At 36.1% G+C, this 18,377-nt stretch overlaps 1 protein-coding gene across 9 annotated transcripts in view; it reads left to right on the top strand.

Annotated features, from left to right (window-relative positions):
• Positions 1-18,377, top strand: part of FOCAD (focadhesin) — a 315,851-nt gene that overhangs the window by 49,988 nt on the left and 247,486 nt on the right. For 7 of the 9 annotated variants that reach the window (XR_010344245.1, XM_012449997.2, XM_064381096.1 and 4 more), the window contains exon 5: positions 8,212-8,316. Coding sequence is in view for 7 of the 9 variants with exons in the window: in XM_012449997.2 (XP_012305420.2) it covers positions 8,212-8,316 (105 nt within the window). In the remaining 2 variants the exon portion in view is untranslated. Of the gene's footprint in view, positions 1-1,817; positions 1,887-8,211; positions 8,317-11,226; positions 11,333-18,377 lie in introns of those variants that run through there. The other 2 variants (XM_021675332.2, XM_012449999.2) reach the window with 2 other exon arrangements.

Below are 18,377 nucleotides of genomic sequence, written 5' to 3'. Positions count from 1 at the left end.
TTGGCCAGGCACAGTAATTAGGCCTGTAATACTAACATTTTGAGAGGCCAAGGCAGGATTGCTTGAACCCAGGAGTTTGAGACCAGCCTAGGCAACATAGTGAGACTCAGTCTTTGCAAAAAAATAAAAAATTAGCCAGTTATGGTGATGCACGCCTATAGCTCCAGATACTTGGGCGGCTTGGGTTTGAGCATCACTTGAACCTGAGAGGTCAAGGCTGCAGTGAGCTGTAGTGAGCTATGATTGCGCCACTGCGTTCCAGCCTAGGTAACAACAGAGCAAGACCCTGTCTCAAAAAAAAAAAAAAAAAAAGAGATCTTTCTCACGTTTTGAGGTTATATTTTTTAACTAATACAAAATAAAAGTGTAAACAGTGGCACTTGTATGTAATGGAAGTAAGTGGTGAAACTACTTTTTGTCATTTTTTTCTTTTCTTAAAATTCACTTTTGTTATTGAGCCCTGGTGAAAAGTAGGAAATGGCAGGACTAGAAAGACTCAGGGCTAATAGGGATTCTCAGAGATTCCTCCAAATCTTAGTCTTGGTTTCTGCTAGGATATAGAGAATGCCAGGGTAATCTGAAGTCAGATCCAGTTATGTGGAATTAAGAACCAGATAACTCCAGTGACATTGGAATCCCATTTCTAGACCTATAAAACATTTCTAGACCTATAAAAAAGACCTATAAAATGCACATATGCCAAGTGTTTTAGAATTGAATATTCCATTCACATGTCTTTTGTTTTAGAAATTGCATTTTTCCACATAACATATGTTGGTCTTTTTTCCATGTCACATGCATAAATCTGTTTGCATCCTTGTTAACAGCTGTATTCTATTTAAGAGTAGTCACATTTTAGTCATTTTCCTATTGACAAGAATGTATTTTTTCTCTTTAAAAGACAACACAAACAATATCTTTTCTTTTTTTTTTTGACTTGATCTCACTTTGTCACCCAGGCTGGAGTGCAGTGGCATGATCACAGCTAACTGCAGCCCCATCCTCCTGGGCTCAAGCGATCCTCGCACGTCAGTCCCCCAAGTAGCTGAGATTACAGGCTCATGCCACCACACTTGGCTGATTTTTTGTATTTTTTTGTAGAGATCGGGTTTTGCCATATTGCCCAGGATGGTCTCAAACTCCTGGGCTCAAGCGATCCGCCCGCGTTGGCCTCCCAAAGTTCTGGGATTACAAGAGTTTCTTCTTTTGAGTATAGGTAAGGGGATCTCTGTAAGATGGGGTCGTAGCAGTAGAATTTATGGGAAAAGGGGCATGTTCATTTAAAATTTTCATAGATAATGTCAGTTTGCTCTGTGCAAAGTCTGAACCAACATATCAACATGAAAATGCTTATTTCCCCAACCTACTCATTAACAGAGTATTATGAATCTTATTCTTCTGTGATTTGTGTATCTCTATTCTTGCTCATCTTAACTATTTTATGAACTGCTTTACTTTGTTCCTTTTTTTGTTTTGTGGGCATGTATGCTGTAAACATTTTATCTTGGACACTCTCTTACGTTTTTCTCTCCCCTGAAAACCTTCCCTACTGACTCTGCTGAAACTATCTGGGATTTTAGGTACAGATTTTTTGTTTTGTTATTTTTTACATTTTCTCTCCATAAATTCTTTCAAAACAATTGCTTTAATCTTTATAGCCACATTTGAAAAATATATGTTCTTCTGATATTCGTGTATACCAAAGTTATTTGTACTTTTTATTCAATTTTTTCCTTTTTTTTTTTTTTTTTTTTTAAATCCCTGAGGCAGTGCAGTTCTGTCATCCAGGTTGGAGTGCAGTGGTGAGATCATAGCTCACTGTAATCTCAAACTCATGGGCCCAAGTGATCCTCCTGCCTCAGCCTCCTGAGGAGCTAGGACTACAGGTGTGTGCCATCATAGTTGGCTTATTTTTTAAGTTGTTTTTTATAGAAACAGGATCTCTGTGTTGCTCAGGCTGTTCTCAAACTACTGACCTCAAATGATCCTCTGGCTTCTAGCCTCCAGAGTAGCTGGGATTATAGGCACTAGCCACTGCCCTGGCCTCTTCAGTGTTTCCTTTATCTTAAAAAAAAAAAAAAAAAGTAACAGCTTATATGCCAAGTGTTTTAGAATTGAATATTCCATTCACATGTATTTTGTTTTCACATTCAAGATATAATTCAAGTATTATAAAAATCACTCTTTGAAAGTATATAATTCAGTGTTTTTAGTATACTTACAAGGCTGTGCAATCATGGATTCTGATTTAACTGGGGAACCTCGTTAAGAAAATTTTTCAGAGTTTTTTGTGTGAAAATATTTCTTTTGTTTTCGTATTTTACTCAGGCTGTTTTGAGGGGAATATGTGGATTCACTGAGTTTTATAAACCTTTCTCTTATAACTCCATATGCATCGCTTCATTCAGTTTTGTTATTTGTAGATGAGAATGCTGATTGCAGATTAGAAATGATGCAAGTCTAATTGTTTTTATAAGTTCTTATGTTTTATAAAATTTAAGAGGTCATTGGATTTTTTTTTATCCTTTAAGAAATGTCAGCAATTATTTTATTTCAGAAATCTTGCTTAGTACTTGGAAGCTTTCTCAATTTGAAGGCTTAAGTCCAGTGAAATTTTCTTTGACTTTTGCTTCTCCAGTGGTTGTTTTCTAATTCACTATTTTGAGTTTTGGCGTGATTTAAATTACTGTAACCTCTTAATCAAACCATACAGAATTCAAAAAAATTTCCGTTTGCAGGAGTAGATCACAGATCTCGAGTAACAAAGGCTTGAAAACAAGAAAACCACATTTTGTGATAAGAGATGGAAAATACTAGAGACTTTTAGGAGTTAGGGTGAGTTTGTGGTAGTTTTAAGCAGATTCCAGGCTTCAGCATTTATTACTTCTGGTGCCTGTGCTTATACAACCTCATCTATAAAGAGGGAAGAACATTATTATCTTCATTTATAGTATAAATTTTGAATTATCGCAACATTTTGAAAAAATGTAATTTACTGATACTATTCTTTATTTTTTAAAACAACGTAAGAGTTGGGCTTATTATGGTTTTTCGATTATACGGATAAGGTTGTTGAGATCCCTAGGCATTAAGTGGCTTGCCCAAGATTCCCTAGTTAATTCAAATTAAAGTAAGGTTTTAAATAAATATTAACTTGAAACTATCCCTCTCAACCCACTTGAAATATGTAAATAATAATTAATAAACATAATTATTAATATAAATACCTATTTCAAGTGGGTTAAGAGAGAGTTTCATTTAAATTTAAGACAAATAAAATACTTAGGAACACAACTAACAAAGGACGTGAAGGACCTCTTCAAGGATAACTACAAACCACTGCTCAAGGAAATAAGAGAGGACACAAACAGATGGAAAAACATTCCATGCTCATAGTTAGGAAGAGTCAATATCGTGAAAATGGCTATACTGCCCAAAGTAATTTATAGATTCAATGTTATCCCCATCAAGCTACCATTGATCTTCACAGAACTGGAAAAAACCACCTTAAACTTCATACGGAACCAAAAAAGAGCCTGCATAGCCAAGACAATCCTGAGCAAAAAGAACAAAGCTGGAAGCCTCACGATACTTGACTTCCAACTATACTACAAGGCTACAGTAATCAAAACAGCATGGTACTGATACCAAAACAGAGATAGACCAATGGAACAGAACAGAGGCCTCCGATGTAACACCACCGCACACTTAAAACCGTCTGATCTTTGACAAACCTGACAAAAACAAGCAATGGGGAAAAGATTCCCTGTTTAATAAATGGTGTTGGGGAAACTGGCTAGCCATGTGCAGAAAGATGAAACTGGACCTTATACCTTACACCTTATACAAAAATTAACTGCAGATAGATTAAAGATTTAAACATAAGATCTAACACCATAAAACTCCAGAAGAAAACTGAGGCAATACCATTCTGGACATAGGCATAGTAAAGGACTTCATGACTAAAACACCAAAAGCAATGGGAACAAAAGCCAAAATAGATAAATGGGTTCTAAATAAACTTCAGAGCTTCTGTGCAGCAAAAGAAACAATCACTAGGGTGAACTGGCAACCAACAGAATGGGAAAAAGTTTTTGCAATCTACTCATCAGACAAAGGGCTAATATCCACAATCTGCAAGGAACAGATTTACAAGAATAAAACAACCCCATCAAAAAGTGGGCAAAGGATATGAAGAGACACTTTTCAAAAGAAGACATGTATGTGGCCAACAAACATGAAAAAATGCTCATCATCACTGGTCATTAGAGAAATGCAAATCAAAACAACATTGAGATACCATCTCATGTCAGTTAGAATGGCGACCATTAAAAAATCTGGAGACAACAGATGCTGGAGAGGATGTGAACAAATAGGAATGCTTTTACACTGCTGGTGGGAGTGTAAATTGGTTCAACCATTGTGGAAGACAGTGTGGTGATTCCTCAAGGATCTAGAACTAGAAGTATCATTTGACCTAGCAATTCCATTACTGGGCATATACTCAAAGGATTATAAATCGTTCTATTATAAAGACACATGCACATCTATGTTCATTGCGCAATGTTTACAATAGTGAAGACTTGGAACCAACCCAAATGCTTATCAAAGATAGACTGGATAAAGAAAATGTGGCATATATATAAACATGGAATACTATGCAGCCATTTAAAAACAATGAGTTCATGTCTTTTGCAGGGACATGGATGAATCTGGAAACCATCATTCTCAGCAAATTGACACAAGAACAGAAAACCAAACACCGCATGTTCACACTCATAAGTGGGTGTTGAACAATGAGAACACATGGACACAGGGAGGGGAACATCACACACTGGGGTCTGTTTGGGGGTGAGGGGCTAGGGGAGGAATAGCAGGGAGTGAGGAGATTGGGGAGGGATAACATTAGGAGAGAGAACTAATGTAGGTGATGGGGGGATGGAGGCAGCAAACCACCATGGCATGTGTATACCTATGTAACAATCCTGCAAGATCTGCACATGTACCCCAGAACTTAAAGTATAATAAAAAAAATTTAAGACAAATGTATTACTGTTTGAGTGGCTCTATACGTAATTTAGTTGATGCCATCGTTTTACAAAAATTATGATTACTCATGCTACACTTTTGCTGAAAATAAAGCATGGACTCAGTTTTAGCTACACAATAAAATCTGGATCCACAGATAAGATTAAGAGAGACCTAACTTAAAGTTTAAAGAATTGAAGTTCATTTATCAGCATTGGTGGTTCTGTGAACCCCTTGGAATTAGAAGTAAATGTGACATCTATTCTTTTCTCTTGGGTTCCACTGCTTTGATAAAAAGGTAAGAGACCATAAAACCCATAGATCTGTTATCTATTATCTCTAGAACTCTAGTCATATGACAAATAAGGAAAACCAATATAGTTTCACATGCAAAAAAGGATTATTTAACGAATTCATATTTTTTGGAAGAAATTCAGTCAGAAATTCGATCAACACTGGTCATTTCAACTAGTCATTAGCCTCTGAGTGTGGTCTTATGAGGTTACCAGGTGAAGCCTGGCCTTTCTTCAGTGGTATATAAATAGCTTAAATCAGACTTGAAAGCTGATTTTCGCTTGTATAAACATTGAAGGCTAGCAGACAAGAATGCTTCTAAATTGCAGTGACTCTTTTACTAGGACAGATCAAAGTAGACTCCCTATAATAGGCCTTAGTGAGATACTGGATTCTCAGAATGACTCACTCGATGATGAGATACAATATTTCATGGTCACATGTAACATCTTGGCACAGGCCTGGGTCAGAGCTGCAGGAATGCATCCCTGAGACCTGGTAAGTTATCTTACAAAATTCACGTATTTAGAGGAATCAGATCCCATGGAACTTCTAAGGAGGCCATGTGAACTCTGCCCTCTGACTGAGGCCAGACATTTATACCTAGGTTTAGGTTCTTGATAAATTGGGGATAGAACATTTATGTTGAAGGATTTCCAGGTCTTTGTAAAGGAAGGGTTGTGAAGAGTTGTCAAGAACTGGAGGATATACTAGGAGATACCAGTCCTTATAGTCCAGCATTTTCAGTTACAAAAAGGGTCTGATTCAGTAAAAGTAAATGGTGTGAAGAATTGCAAAGGAGTTTATTTTAAAAGTTTTTATGTTGACGTATCTTCTTCCTTATCTCTAGCATAAGAGGATTCTAGAAATCTAGTGCCGTAGAGAAGTTTCTCAGTAGAATGTGAGCATTTCCAAAGGAAGAAAACAAGGCAATATGTCAGTTACCCAGGGAGGTCCTCGAGGATATGCCATGCAGTCAGACCTTCTTAAGGCAATTACATGTCATTCTAGTTGATAAAAACATTTCCATTTTAATCTTCATTGAGTCACAGTGGAATTCACTGGCCATTTTGTGGGCCAAAGTACCATAGAATTGACACAGTACCAATGTGTAGCATGTGCGCAGACTAAATCTTGGTTTGACATCCACTGGAGAACACACACAGGAGAGAGAATATTTACGGAGAAGTCTTCATGAAGTGTTGGGACTTCTGTGTTCACCAGAAGATCCACACAGAGAAACCATACACGTGGTATGTCATGAAAGATTCATCCATGAGTTATACTGCATTGTCATAAGAGGATCCATATGGAAGAGAAAACATACCATTGTAGATGGTGAAAAATGCCTCAATACTCCCCAAAGAATCCATTTAGACACTAAACCATAAGAGTGTCCACAGCAGTGCTGTGAAACAGAAATATAACCTTAACCACAAATGCAAGCCATGTATGTAATTCAGAATTTTCCAGTAGCCACATTAAAAAACTAGAAATAGATGATGTTAATTTTAATCATATATTTTATATAACTCAGTATATCAAAATATTTCACATGTAATCAATATAAAAAATATATGTGGTATTTAATATCATTTTTTGTGTTCCAAAGTCTTTTAAATCTATTTTGTATTTTGTACTTAATAGAACATCTTAATTTGGACTAAGCATATTACTAGTGCTCAGTAGCCATATGTGGCTGTTAAGATATTGAACTGTGCAGGTCTACTAAGTGGCCAAACCTTTTGTCAGTTGGAAAACTTTAAATGCCGTTGAAAAATACACTCAGTAACATCACACATAAATGCCACAAATGATAGCTAATTAAGTCTAAGTAGTGTTCTAAACTAAAAATAAAGTTAACATTTATTTTTAATCAACCATATTCTGGTAGTAAATTACATAATACAAGAACTTAGAGTGCTTAACTTATGGTAATGCTCAATAAATGTTAACAAGCATAATTAAGCAATAATTACTCTTTGGCTGGGCACAGTGGCTCTTACCTATAATTCCAGCACTTTGGATGGCCAAGGAAGGCAGATCACATGAAGTCAGTAGTCTGAGACCAGCCTGACTAACATGACGAAACCCCATCTCTACTAAAAATAAACAATTAGTCAGGCATGGTGGCATATTACTGTAATCCCATCTACTTGGGAGGTTGAGGCAGGAGAATCGCTTGAACCCAGGAGACAGATGTTGCGGTGAGCTGAGATCTTGCCATTGTACTCCAGCCTGGGCAACAGGAGTGAAAATTTGTCTCAAAAAAAAATTACTTTTTAAATTGAGCAGATAGGGAGTTTTTTATTTCTAATACTTTCTATTTTCCAGGGAGATCTTTATTTAAGAAGTGCAGCCTATTTTTCTTTTTGATGTGTTTATCCTCTTCTTTCTTACAAAAATAAGGAAAAAATTTAAATTGCTATTTCCTTTTTATTAGCTCTATTTTAATGGGGTTATTGGCTCTGATTGGTTGCCTGGCCCACTTTTTAGAGTGGCTGATCCATTTCATGTATTTGGTTGCTTTTCATGCTCTGCTGATATTTGTAAATGAAAAACTTGGTTATTTGGTATGGGTAACCATTGTGGTCACTGCTTGAATTTACGTGAACTAATGTTTGTTTTTTTCCTGATTGATTTTTTTCCCCCCAAGAGGGTGTAGGCAGCTGATTGATAAATTGGTGGTTTGATTCTTTGGCTCCATTTCTTCTTTAAATGTGTTGGATGGGTTTTGGCTGTACTGTAGAATGAGTTGGGTGCCTGTAGGTGGCTACTGTTTAATGTGGGTGACAAGTATTAAAACTATTTTAAAATGATAAGATTAAGCACCTGATTGGAAGATTCACTTTTTATCTATAACATTTAACATGTTCTATTTCTTTACAGAAATACACATGGCTTGATAAAAGCCATTATGAAATTACTACAAATGCAAGCTCTTAAGGAAGGACAAGGTGGGGAGAAGAATATTCAGAGTATATATACTATTAGGTAAGACTTTTATCTGTTTTTTTTAAACAAAGGTGTGCAGTTGTTAGACCTTTAATGATCCGTAATGTTTGACCTGTTCATTTTTTCCTGTAATTGGTTCATTTAACTTCAGACTTGTTTCAAAAGGCAGCTGGTGCAAGGTATGGATAGGAAGCCTAGTTTGAGGAGCTGAAAAGAATTGGATATATAGGTTTGTCTTTAGATACGTGGCACATTAAGAGGTATGGAATCAATCACCTGAGTTGGCATAATCCAGTAATGTTTATGGAGAGCCCTTATGTGAATGGCCGTTTGGCACTATAAATCAGGAGAGAGTAATCGAGTATATAAGAGTCTTAAGTTCCTCCAAGGGGGTTTGTGGATGGCAGAAACAGAGGAGAGGTAAGCCTGAAGAGCATATTCCTCTCAAGAGAGCTATGATTACCTGAGTCAAGCATAAAATTGTCATGCTGTTTTAAAGCCTTCTTTGCCAGTATCATCCAGCCTTAGAGAGGCAACTGATGAGCTGTGTATGAAAGCATAAAAGGAATATGAGAAGCTTAGAACTCCACTGAGAGGTGTTTTCTGGTTATTTTGTAGGATTAATTTAAAATAGAAGGAGTATGACAAATAAATGTAAGCTTTCTGGGCATGCAGCTAATCTGTGTTTTTATGGTATTAAGTACTGTGCCAGTATACTGTTGGGGCTTAAGTATTTTTTTTACTTCTTTTTGTCCTAATAGCTGATTAATTTGAATCAAAGTACAACAGAATATTTGGTCATTTTAAATGGTCTATGCTGAACTGAATAAGTTGTATCAGTATGGGAGTAGACAGAGAAGGAGAGATAAGAGAACTAAGTGTTAGACAGTGGCTCTAAATTTTATGAAGAAGCTCTAGAGAGGGTATTCTTTTTATTGTACCTAGGGCTTAGTGGTTCTCAAACTTGTCTTGCATAAGAACCACTGGGGCAGTGTGTTAAAAGTACAGCTTCTCAGTCCCACTTGCCAGTGATTCTTGCTCATTCAGTAGGTTTTGTGTGAGACTCAGGAATTGGCATGTTTATCCAGTTGCTCAGTGATATGGAAATAGGTCATTTGTGGATTACACATGAGAACTATTGCTTCAGCATCTGAAAGCTTGATGGCACTGTATGTGAGCTTCAAGGCCCCCTTTGGGATAGACTATATGGGATCTTGGGTGGCTTAACTATGCCTTCTTTTCTGTCTTTTTGGGTGGCAAGAAGTCTGTATTTTCATAAGTACCAAGGCACCAAGTTTGTCTTACTGTGTCAGTCAGGGACAATAGAGGGGCCAAGAGTAGAACCAAACAGTGACTGTAAAGGAAAAGCAGTCCAAAGAGAGCAAACCAACTATGGATGCAAGAGAGAAAATGTAAGAGATCGTTGATTTGTTCATTGAAAAAATTCCATGGCTCCAACACATGTTAGTGTTCATCATGGTCAGATGGTGGGTGGGTGGTTGTGAGAGGAGGAGGGGAGGAGAACTCTGAACATCCTCTTAGAAACTGACACTCGTTTGCTGTGCATAATATTTGGAACATGGCCCAGACTTCTGCATTTTTAACACGGGATTTGAATGGAGGTGGTTTACTGACCAGACTTTGAGAAACACTGGATTAAAAACATGTGTAGCTAATATAGCTCATATTGCTTAACTGCTTTCTAAGCAGTCTTTTCTTTAGCTTTGTGGCTTAAACAAGATTAGGCGTAGATATTTATATAGGGCTGCAATTCTCAGTACCTTTGTGGGGGATGGGGGTAACTGGAAGCATAGTACAGTACATTTGGCTGCTGTGCTTAGCTGAAGAGCATATGCCAAGTGTAATACTCTAGGCCCATAAGTCTCAACTCTGGGTGCACGTTAGAGCCCTCTTAGGAACTTTAAAATGTGTAGATGCCTGGGCTTTAACCAGAAAGACTGAAGGGTTGGCCTTAGGTGTTGTTATTTTCTTAAAAGCTTCCCATGTGATTTCCAGTGTGCACGTTAGGGTGGAGAACTGCTGGGCAATTGTCATGAGGCAGTGGGACTTCATTGTTGCCATACATTCAGATCTTTCAATATAAATAAAGTTTTATGTGAAATCTCCTGACTAAATGCTGACAACAAATTCAAATTTTTAAAAATGTAGTGTAGGTAGACAAAACACATCTGCTCACAAGTTGCAATCTGCGGGCAACAAGTTTGTGACCTCTGATGCAGGTACTGTTTTCAAGAATTTCAGAAGCCCCTTTCTAGTTATACTAAAACATTTTTTTACACCACTATGAAGTAGCCTTTAGTTGAGACTTTTTTTTTCCTCCTCCTTTTATTTGGTCTGAATTTTTGTTTAGCTAGGACCCCCCTTTTCTGTTACAGATTTTAGTTATTTAAACATTTTCTTTTTCTTTTTTTTTTTTTTTTGAGACAGTGTTTCTGCCACCCAGACAATCTGGGCTCATCGCAACCCCTGCCTCCCAGGCTCAAACTGTCCTCCCACCTCAGCCCCCTGAGTAGCTGGGACTACAGGTGTGATACCATGCCCTGCTAATTTTTCTATTTTTTGTAGAGACGGGATTTTGCTATGTTGTCCAGGCTGATCTCGAACTCCTGAGCTCAAGCCATCCACCTGCCTTGGCCTCCCAACGTGCTGGGATTACAGGTGTGAGCTGTGGTGCTGGGCCTATTTAAACATTTTCTAATATTGATCATGCAGGAAGTGGGGCAGAGAATCAATATTTGGCTGGTAGTTTGGTTGCAGGGAAGAATAACTAAATTTTCATGAGTTGTAAATTATTAAAGGCTCATTTTCTTATTTGCTTTGTAGTATGCCATTTATTCCCCTGAAATTTTATCATGTGCTTTTGCTTTTAATTTTTTCTCTGCATATTCATATTATGGCAGTCTTTTAAAGATCTCTCTTCCCTCAGCTAAAGTGAGGAAATAGCTGTGAATTCATGAGCAGTAACTGCTTGTTCCAGAATTCGTGTATTTTTCTGATGTGCCAGACAGTGGCTGACATGCACAAATATCAAATGGTAAGAACCTTATTTGTGGGAAGGTTTGGTCTGATAAACATCAAACTGTACTTTCTGAAATAAGGGAATATTAAATGTTTGTGGCAGATGGTGTGCTCTGAAGTGGGCAATTAGGCCAACGGTAATGGATGATTGTATTCTGAGTAGATTAAAGTTATGTGCTCTGTGTTTGTGTTTGTTCATGTATTTTTATAGTAGTGTGTAGTTTATCTGGAGGGAGAGTTAAGTTTAAGGACTTAAAGATGTGTATCCTAAAGGCTGAGACATTTTGTAATTCATATTGATTTTTTTCCTTATCACTGAGGGCAAATACATTCATTCATCCGTTAGGGCCATCAAATACAGAAAAACAAGAGCAAGTCCAAGATAAATACTGATTTAAGTACACAAAGACTAGTTTGTGATTGTAGATATCAAAATGTAGTCCCATTTTAAATTTCAATAGCTAGTTTTTTAAGCATTGTTTTTGTAGTTTCTCCTATTGAATGTTTTGAAGGAGGACATGGAGTCAGCTACATGAAGAGTGCAGGAAGAGTGTTTCAGATGTAGGAAAAGCAAGTGCCTAGAGGCTTGGCACATGAGAGGAACTAACAGGAGGCAGAGTGGCTGGAGTTTAGTGCTCTAGGGAGGGTGAGGCAGGAACATTGGCTCAGGAGAGGTAAGCATGGGCATAGAATATACAAGGCTGTGGCAAAGACTGGGTTTTACTTAAAGAGCAGTAGGCAGTAGGAAGTCATTAAAAATGTTTCTTTTCAACTTACTATCTTGAAATAATATTAAAGTTTCAGAAAAGTTACAAGAATCATACCATGTACCATTTACCTAGATTTATCAGTGTTTTTGCTTTTTGCCACGTTTGCTTTATCATTATCTCTATATTATTAATAAAAAAATTTGAACGTAGGTTGTGTATATTCAATAGTGTGTTGTCTAAGAACAGGGATTTTCTCTTGCATAACCAGAATACAATATAAAATTGAACATTGATACAATACTATTTTATAATGTACAGTCCGCGTTCCAGTTTTGTCCATTGTCTCAATAATGTTCTACCTTTTGCCTTTTTACTTTTTAACATATAGGATCTAATTTAGGATCACATGTTGCCTTTGGTTGCCATACCTTTTTAGCCTTTTAAAATCTGGAACTGTTTCTCATCCTTTCTTTGTATTGCATGGTGTTGGCATTTTTGAATCCCATATAAATGATGCTATGTCCTTTTGAAGATAATCACATCTGGAGGTACTGATGTCCATCTTGCCTCTCATTGGGGATTTCAATTTTCGCCACCCAGTAGAGGTTGTGTGGTTTCTCTACTGAGTAGTTATTATTTTTTGAACTAATAAGCAATCTGTGGGGAATACATTTTGAGACCATGCAAATATTCTGCTCCTCGTTAAGCTCAGATCCGCCAACCAATTTTCACTTTGATGACTACCAAATGGTGATTTTTTTTTTTCTAACTCCATCATTCCCTTTACATTTATTAGTGGCAAAGGAGATAGCTATATGATTTAGAGGTAGAAATGACTATTAAGCTATCAAGGATATTAAGGAGATAAATCAGATTCTGATTTGAACTTATTTTCTAAGGGAAATCCAAGTTAATTTTTTTAACAGTGGCCTTAGTATACTTACACTTTACATGATACATGTGCTTTCTAAAATTGCAAAAAGTATATATATACATATACTTCCAACATTAGCAGTATGCTTATACTTTACATGATACGTGTGCTTTCTAAAATTGCAAAAAGGTTAATTAAAAATAGTATGGGTCTAAGTTTGAAATATTTTAAATGCCTTTTTATTGAGATATAATTTATATACTATAAAATTTACTCTTTAAGTATACAAGTCAGTAGATTTTATTATATTCTCAAAGTTTCATCACTAATTCCAGAATATTTGCATCACCTCAAAAAGAAACTCATACCCATTATTAGTCATTCCCCAATACTCTCTATTCCCAGCCCCTGGAAAATACTACTATTTGCGTCTCTGGATTTGCCTTATAAATGGAACAATCCAGTGTGGCTTCTTTCACTTAGCATAATGTTTTTAAGGTTTCATTCATGTTGTAGCATGCATCTGTACTTCGTTTGTCTTAATCCATTGCATAGATATAGAATTTTATTGATCCTGGAATTTTTTGATGCTAAGATCGTTTGCATTTTTAGGTTTTTTTTGCCTTTTATATATATTTTAAAGGTAGACTACTTTTTTGTAAGCTACTGAAAGTGAACTGTAGTCTTTAGTTACTGTTTTTATTTCTACATACATTTCATTATTACATTGACTATTTCTTGATGTTGCTCATCCTCTAACTCTTAAAAAAAAAAAAAGGACCATCAGCTATTATCATATAGTTTTGTTGTCAGAGTGAGCATTTTGCTTTTAGCGTGGTTGATTATTTCAATGCTTGAATATCTGAAGTGGTCTCCTGAGGTATGAATGTTTGGTTTTACTTAGCGTAATGTAAGTATGACACCTATACAATCAAGCTGATATAAGGGATTGAAACCAGTGGAATACATTAATGCAATAATTAATTTTATTTTTATTTTACTGAAGTTACAAAAACTTAAACTCTGGGAGCCACCATTTCTGGACAGAACACATCATATGGAACTTTTTTTTTTTGGAAATGGTCTTTATAGTTTTTTCGAAAGCAGAAGTTCTAGTGAGACTGAATTGCAGCAATTGCCTTAGCTATACTTATGTTTAATTTACTGGTATGAACCCTTTTTTGGGAGGGCACTCAGGACCTTTAAGAATTACATTAAAATTTTGGACTTCCTCCTATTATAGAAAATGCACACATGCATATATACTAAAAATTTACATATAATTTCAGAGGACTTGTAGAAATTGTTATAGAAAAATCAGAAGATGGGAAAGAATGTAGTCAGATTTCCACTCCTGAAAAAGCCCAGCAGAGTTAAGGATAAAAAGGAAGGCAGGGACTAGGCTCGGTGGCTAAAGCCTTTAATCCCAGCACTTTGGAAGGTCAAGGAAGGCAAATCACAAGGTCAAGAGATTGAGACCATCCTGGCCAACATGGTGAAACCCCGTCTCTATTAAAAATACAAAAATTAGCTGGGCGCAGTGGCGCACGCCTGTAGTCCCAGCTATTCAGGAGGCTGAAGCAGGAGAATTGCTGGAACCTGGGACGTGGAGGTTGCAGTAGTCTGAGATTGAGCCACTGCACTCCATTCTGGTGACAGAGCAAAACTCCATCTTAAAAAAAATAAAAAAGGTAAGGTAGGGCAGTAATTGAGAAAACATAGCCAGCAATACTTTGCACGGGCTGTCTGTCTCTTTGCAGTTTCCATCTTTCTGTCTAGCTAGATGATTTGCTCTTATTTTCATTTCCTCTTTTCTGCTCAGGAAAGTCTTTGTTTACAATTTATGGGTCTAATCATCTGGGGTTTACCCCTAGGATTTATAGTCACACTTTTAGAATAAGCTGCACACATCACACAGTCTTCCTGTTAGAAGTAGCCACCAGAAAGCACTTTATACATTCTTCTAATTGTAGATGTTTAATTGAAAGATTGGTACTATAATTTTCTGATAAATGTCTTTAAGGCCACAAAAATATTGTATTTTTTGCCTGTTAGCCTATTTGTTTGTCTCTAGGTGGTGGTTTTTTTTTTTCTTCAGTGATTGTAGCACACACCTTAATAAAAGGAAGGTTGTGGATCCCTAACCAATTGCCTTGTACTTAAAATAGTTCCAGACTTTTGACATTGGCAGGCACCATTGCATTAAAACTCTGGCTCTGTAAAAGGGATTCTGGGAAAGGGTCATTGTGAGGGAATAATCACTGTAATAGGAAGTATATTTTCAAAGAAAGGAATTTTATACTGTCTGTTTTACAGACTCAAAGAAAAGATGTTGTCACTCAAAAATGTCAAAATTAAAATTTGCTCCAAATCTTTTTCTAGGAGCTTATGTGGGAAGGATAAAGATGCATTTGTCTTAAAATTATGTTATAGGAGATATAGCAATTCGCAATTATTGTTTAATTTTTCCTTTTGATTTGTTTCTTTTTTACAGTAGTATTCACAGTGGAATCTTTATAATTTTATATTCTGCATCTTTCAGTTTAAAATCTGCAGATAAAAAAAAAATCTCTCTTTAGCTTCTAACTGGCAGTTTCAAATCAAAATTCAGAGCAGGTAGATAAATGCTTTTAAAATGCATATTTGATGTAGTAAGTGCTATGCTATGCTTCTGAAAGCGCCAGGGTCACAGCTGCATACATGAAAATGCATGGTGACTGCAGGCATTGTTTCCTCACACAGAAAATGCAATCTGTGTCTTTTGCTGAATTTATGATGTAAATAAAATCATAGCTTTCCTATATTCAGAGTTGTAGCAAGAAGGTTGAGGTGACTTAAAGGTTACAAATAACTTTTGCTTTTGATTGGCCTACCACAGACTAATTTTTTTTTTCCCCTCATTTCTATTAGGATTAATATATTTATACTTGGAAAGGTGAATCCAGTTACATATTTTATCATTGTGTCTGTGCTAGTCTGGGGGAACCATGCATTTATCATTGACTCCTTCCTCACTCTGTTCTGGTAGGATGCGTGTACTGTACTGCTTTGTGCTGTTGATGATACTAATAAAGAGTGGGGAGCACTGAAGTATTAGGTACCAACTCTGTGTGCTTCCTCTGTACTGTTTTTCTCTGAAGAGTGTTGGCTTTGGGACAGTGTGCTAGAGGGACTGTGATAAATTGGCTTCCCATGATCCAGTTTATTCTGTCACTTGCAACATGAATCAACCAGTTTAAGAGTTTAAAAACGTGATTTGGGGAAAGTGTGTATGTGATAATTACATTTAATGTAGATTGGCATTTGGCACTGAAAGGGAAACAAAAAGATTAAGAAGACACATACCCAGCTTTCATACTGCTTATGCTGTAATTTAAGAAACAAACCTGTCTTGATGATCATCATAATAGTACCCACTTAGGTAGTTCTTCTGTTTGCTAGGTATTACATTAAATGCTTTATTTAAAATAGCAATTGAAATATATGCTGATCATGAAATGGCAAAGTGCCAAATAATGTGCAACAAATTGGTTCATCTATTGCAGAAAACAAAAACAAAAACAAAAACAAAACAAAAACAGCACACATTAAAGGAGACATTAGAGGCACTAGAGACCAAAGAAGGGTGACCTGGTTGCCTGGTTTGTATTGATCTTTAGGAACACTGTTACTCTCTTTTAAGAAGAAAGCATAATCTATTGGGTATCTCAGGAGTTAAGAAAATCTGATTTAAACATTTCTGTGGACTCTTTCTGGACATAGCACTTTACTTCCTAATGAAATAAAAAAAAGTAGGGTGATTTATCTCTTTGAGCTAAAAATAGAAGTCCTCTTTTTTGAGTACTTAGATTTTATTAGACGTTGGTCTTAGAGCCATTTAAGCTTGGGATAGAATTATTAGTAGCAGAGAGCTGCCATCTTTAATACTTTTTGCTTTTAGAGGGTTTGTTTCCATTTCTAGTCCTGAGCAGTACTAAGGTTAGGGTTTTAATGGGTGGCTTGGGTTTTACAGTGTTTGCTCTGGAAGGTATTTAGTCTAATTGCCTTATTTTATAGATGAAGAAACTTTTGGCCAAGAGGGGTTAATTAGCTTGCTTGAGATCATATGACTTGTTGCAGAGCCAGGACATAAATTTGGAACTTTTGATTCTTTTAAATCAGTTCTTTCCCCCACAATTTCATCTCACCTCTCCAATTCTGTTTTATTCTGAGATATGGACATGGCCACATACTAGTAAATGATTCCTATAATGCTTTGTAGCCACTGCATATATTAATTATAAATAATAATGATGATAATGTGCAACGTTTGTCTTTATTTTTTCAACACTTGTATAGCTTATTGTCTGCTACTGTTACTTTTATTTACAAGTGATTGGGTTGATTGGTCAGCCCATCTATCGTTTTGAATAAAATGTTCTTAGGCAACTTACTATTCATAACTTGAATAGAAGGTTTGGGGATAATTGGAAATTTGAGTCATGACTCAGATTGTGTTTTGGTGTTCTTCCTACCACATTCTTCCCTTTTGTGGTCAATAATGCTTCTAATTTAAACTTGTTAACTTGACTCCTTTAAATTGTGGATCCTTTCATTTACCTTGACCTTTCTCAGTTGGATGTACTTGAAAAAATGGAAAGGCTAACAAGCAGTGGGTGAGAGGAAGAAAGTAAAGAAAATTCTTGAGTAATCCATAAATGTAATTATCAACTTTTGAATACAGCAAGAGTGAACTATACTTAGCCTTACAGAATTTTAAATGCTATAATTATAATATTTTAAATAGGAAAATAACTTTATTTTCTGTTATACCCAAATTAGCATGAATATTATTTAATGCCCTTTGTTTTTAGAGGAATAATTTTACATTTGTTTTCCATTTTAAGACTTCTAGTTTCTACTGTGTTGTGTTAACTTTTGTGCGCTCAGTGTTAATATTTGATAACTGTATTTCCATAAGAAAATCACAGCTTTGATCATGGTTCATTAATTATTTTTGGTTCAGTGTAAGGAAAGGGGAAAGTAGAAGCATAGTCTTTTTTTTTTTTTTAAACAGTTCAGGACTGGTGCAATGCTTTCTTTGGTGATATGCCTTCCATAGTCCTTGTCATTTATTCAATGCAGTGATTCTTGACCAGGGGCAATTTTGTTCTCCAGGGGATATTTGACAGTGTCTGGAGACAGTTTTGACCGTCATGACTAGGAGAAATTCTACTTATATCTAGTGAATGGAGGCCATTGTGCGTAGACAACCCCCACAATAAAGAATTACTTGGTCCAAAATGTCAGTAGTGCTAAGACTCTCCTGTATGGGCAGTTGTAAAATGAAGTTTATTGAATTAAAAAATACATCCATTCTATTACTTAAGCCTAAGGCTTTATGGGTTATTTTATATATGTATTCCGTACCAATTTGATGACTCCTAAGGGAGAATTTAGCTCTTTGCTCATTATGATTGAAGTATTAAAACAAAATT

Source organism: Aotus nancymaae, unplaced genomic scaffold (genome assembly GCF_030222135.1).
Source record: "Aotus nancymaae isolate 86718 unplaced genomic scaffold, 86718_ANA_hifiasm-v0.15.2.pri h1tg000003l, whole genome shotgun sequence".
In the NCBI taxonomy this organism is placed as follows: Eukaryota; Metazoa; Chordata; class Mammalia; order Primates; family Aotidae; genus Aotus; species Aotus nancymaae.
The sequence above is the reverse complement of the archived record's forward strand: the minus strand, read 5'-3'. Positions and strand labels throughout refer to the sequence as shown.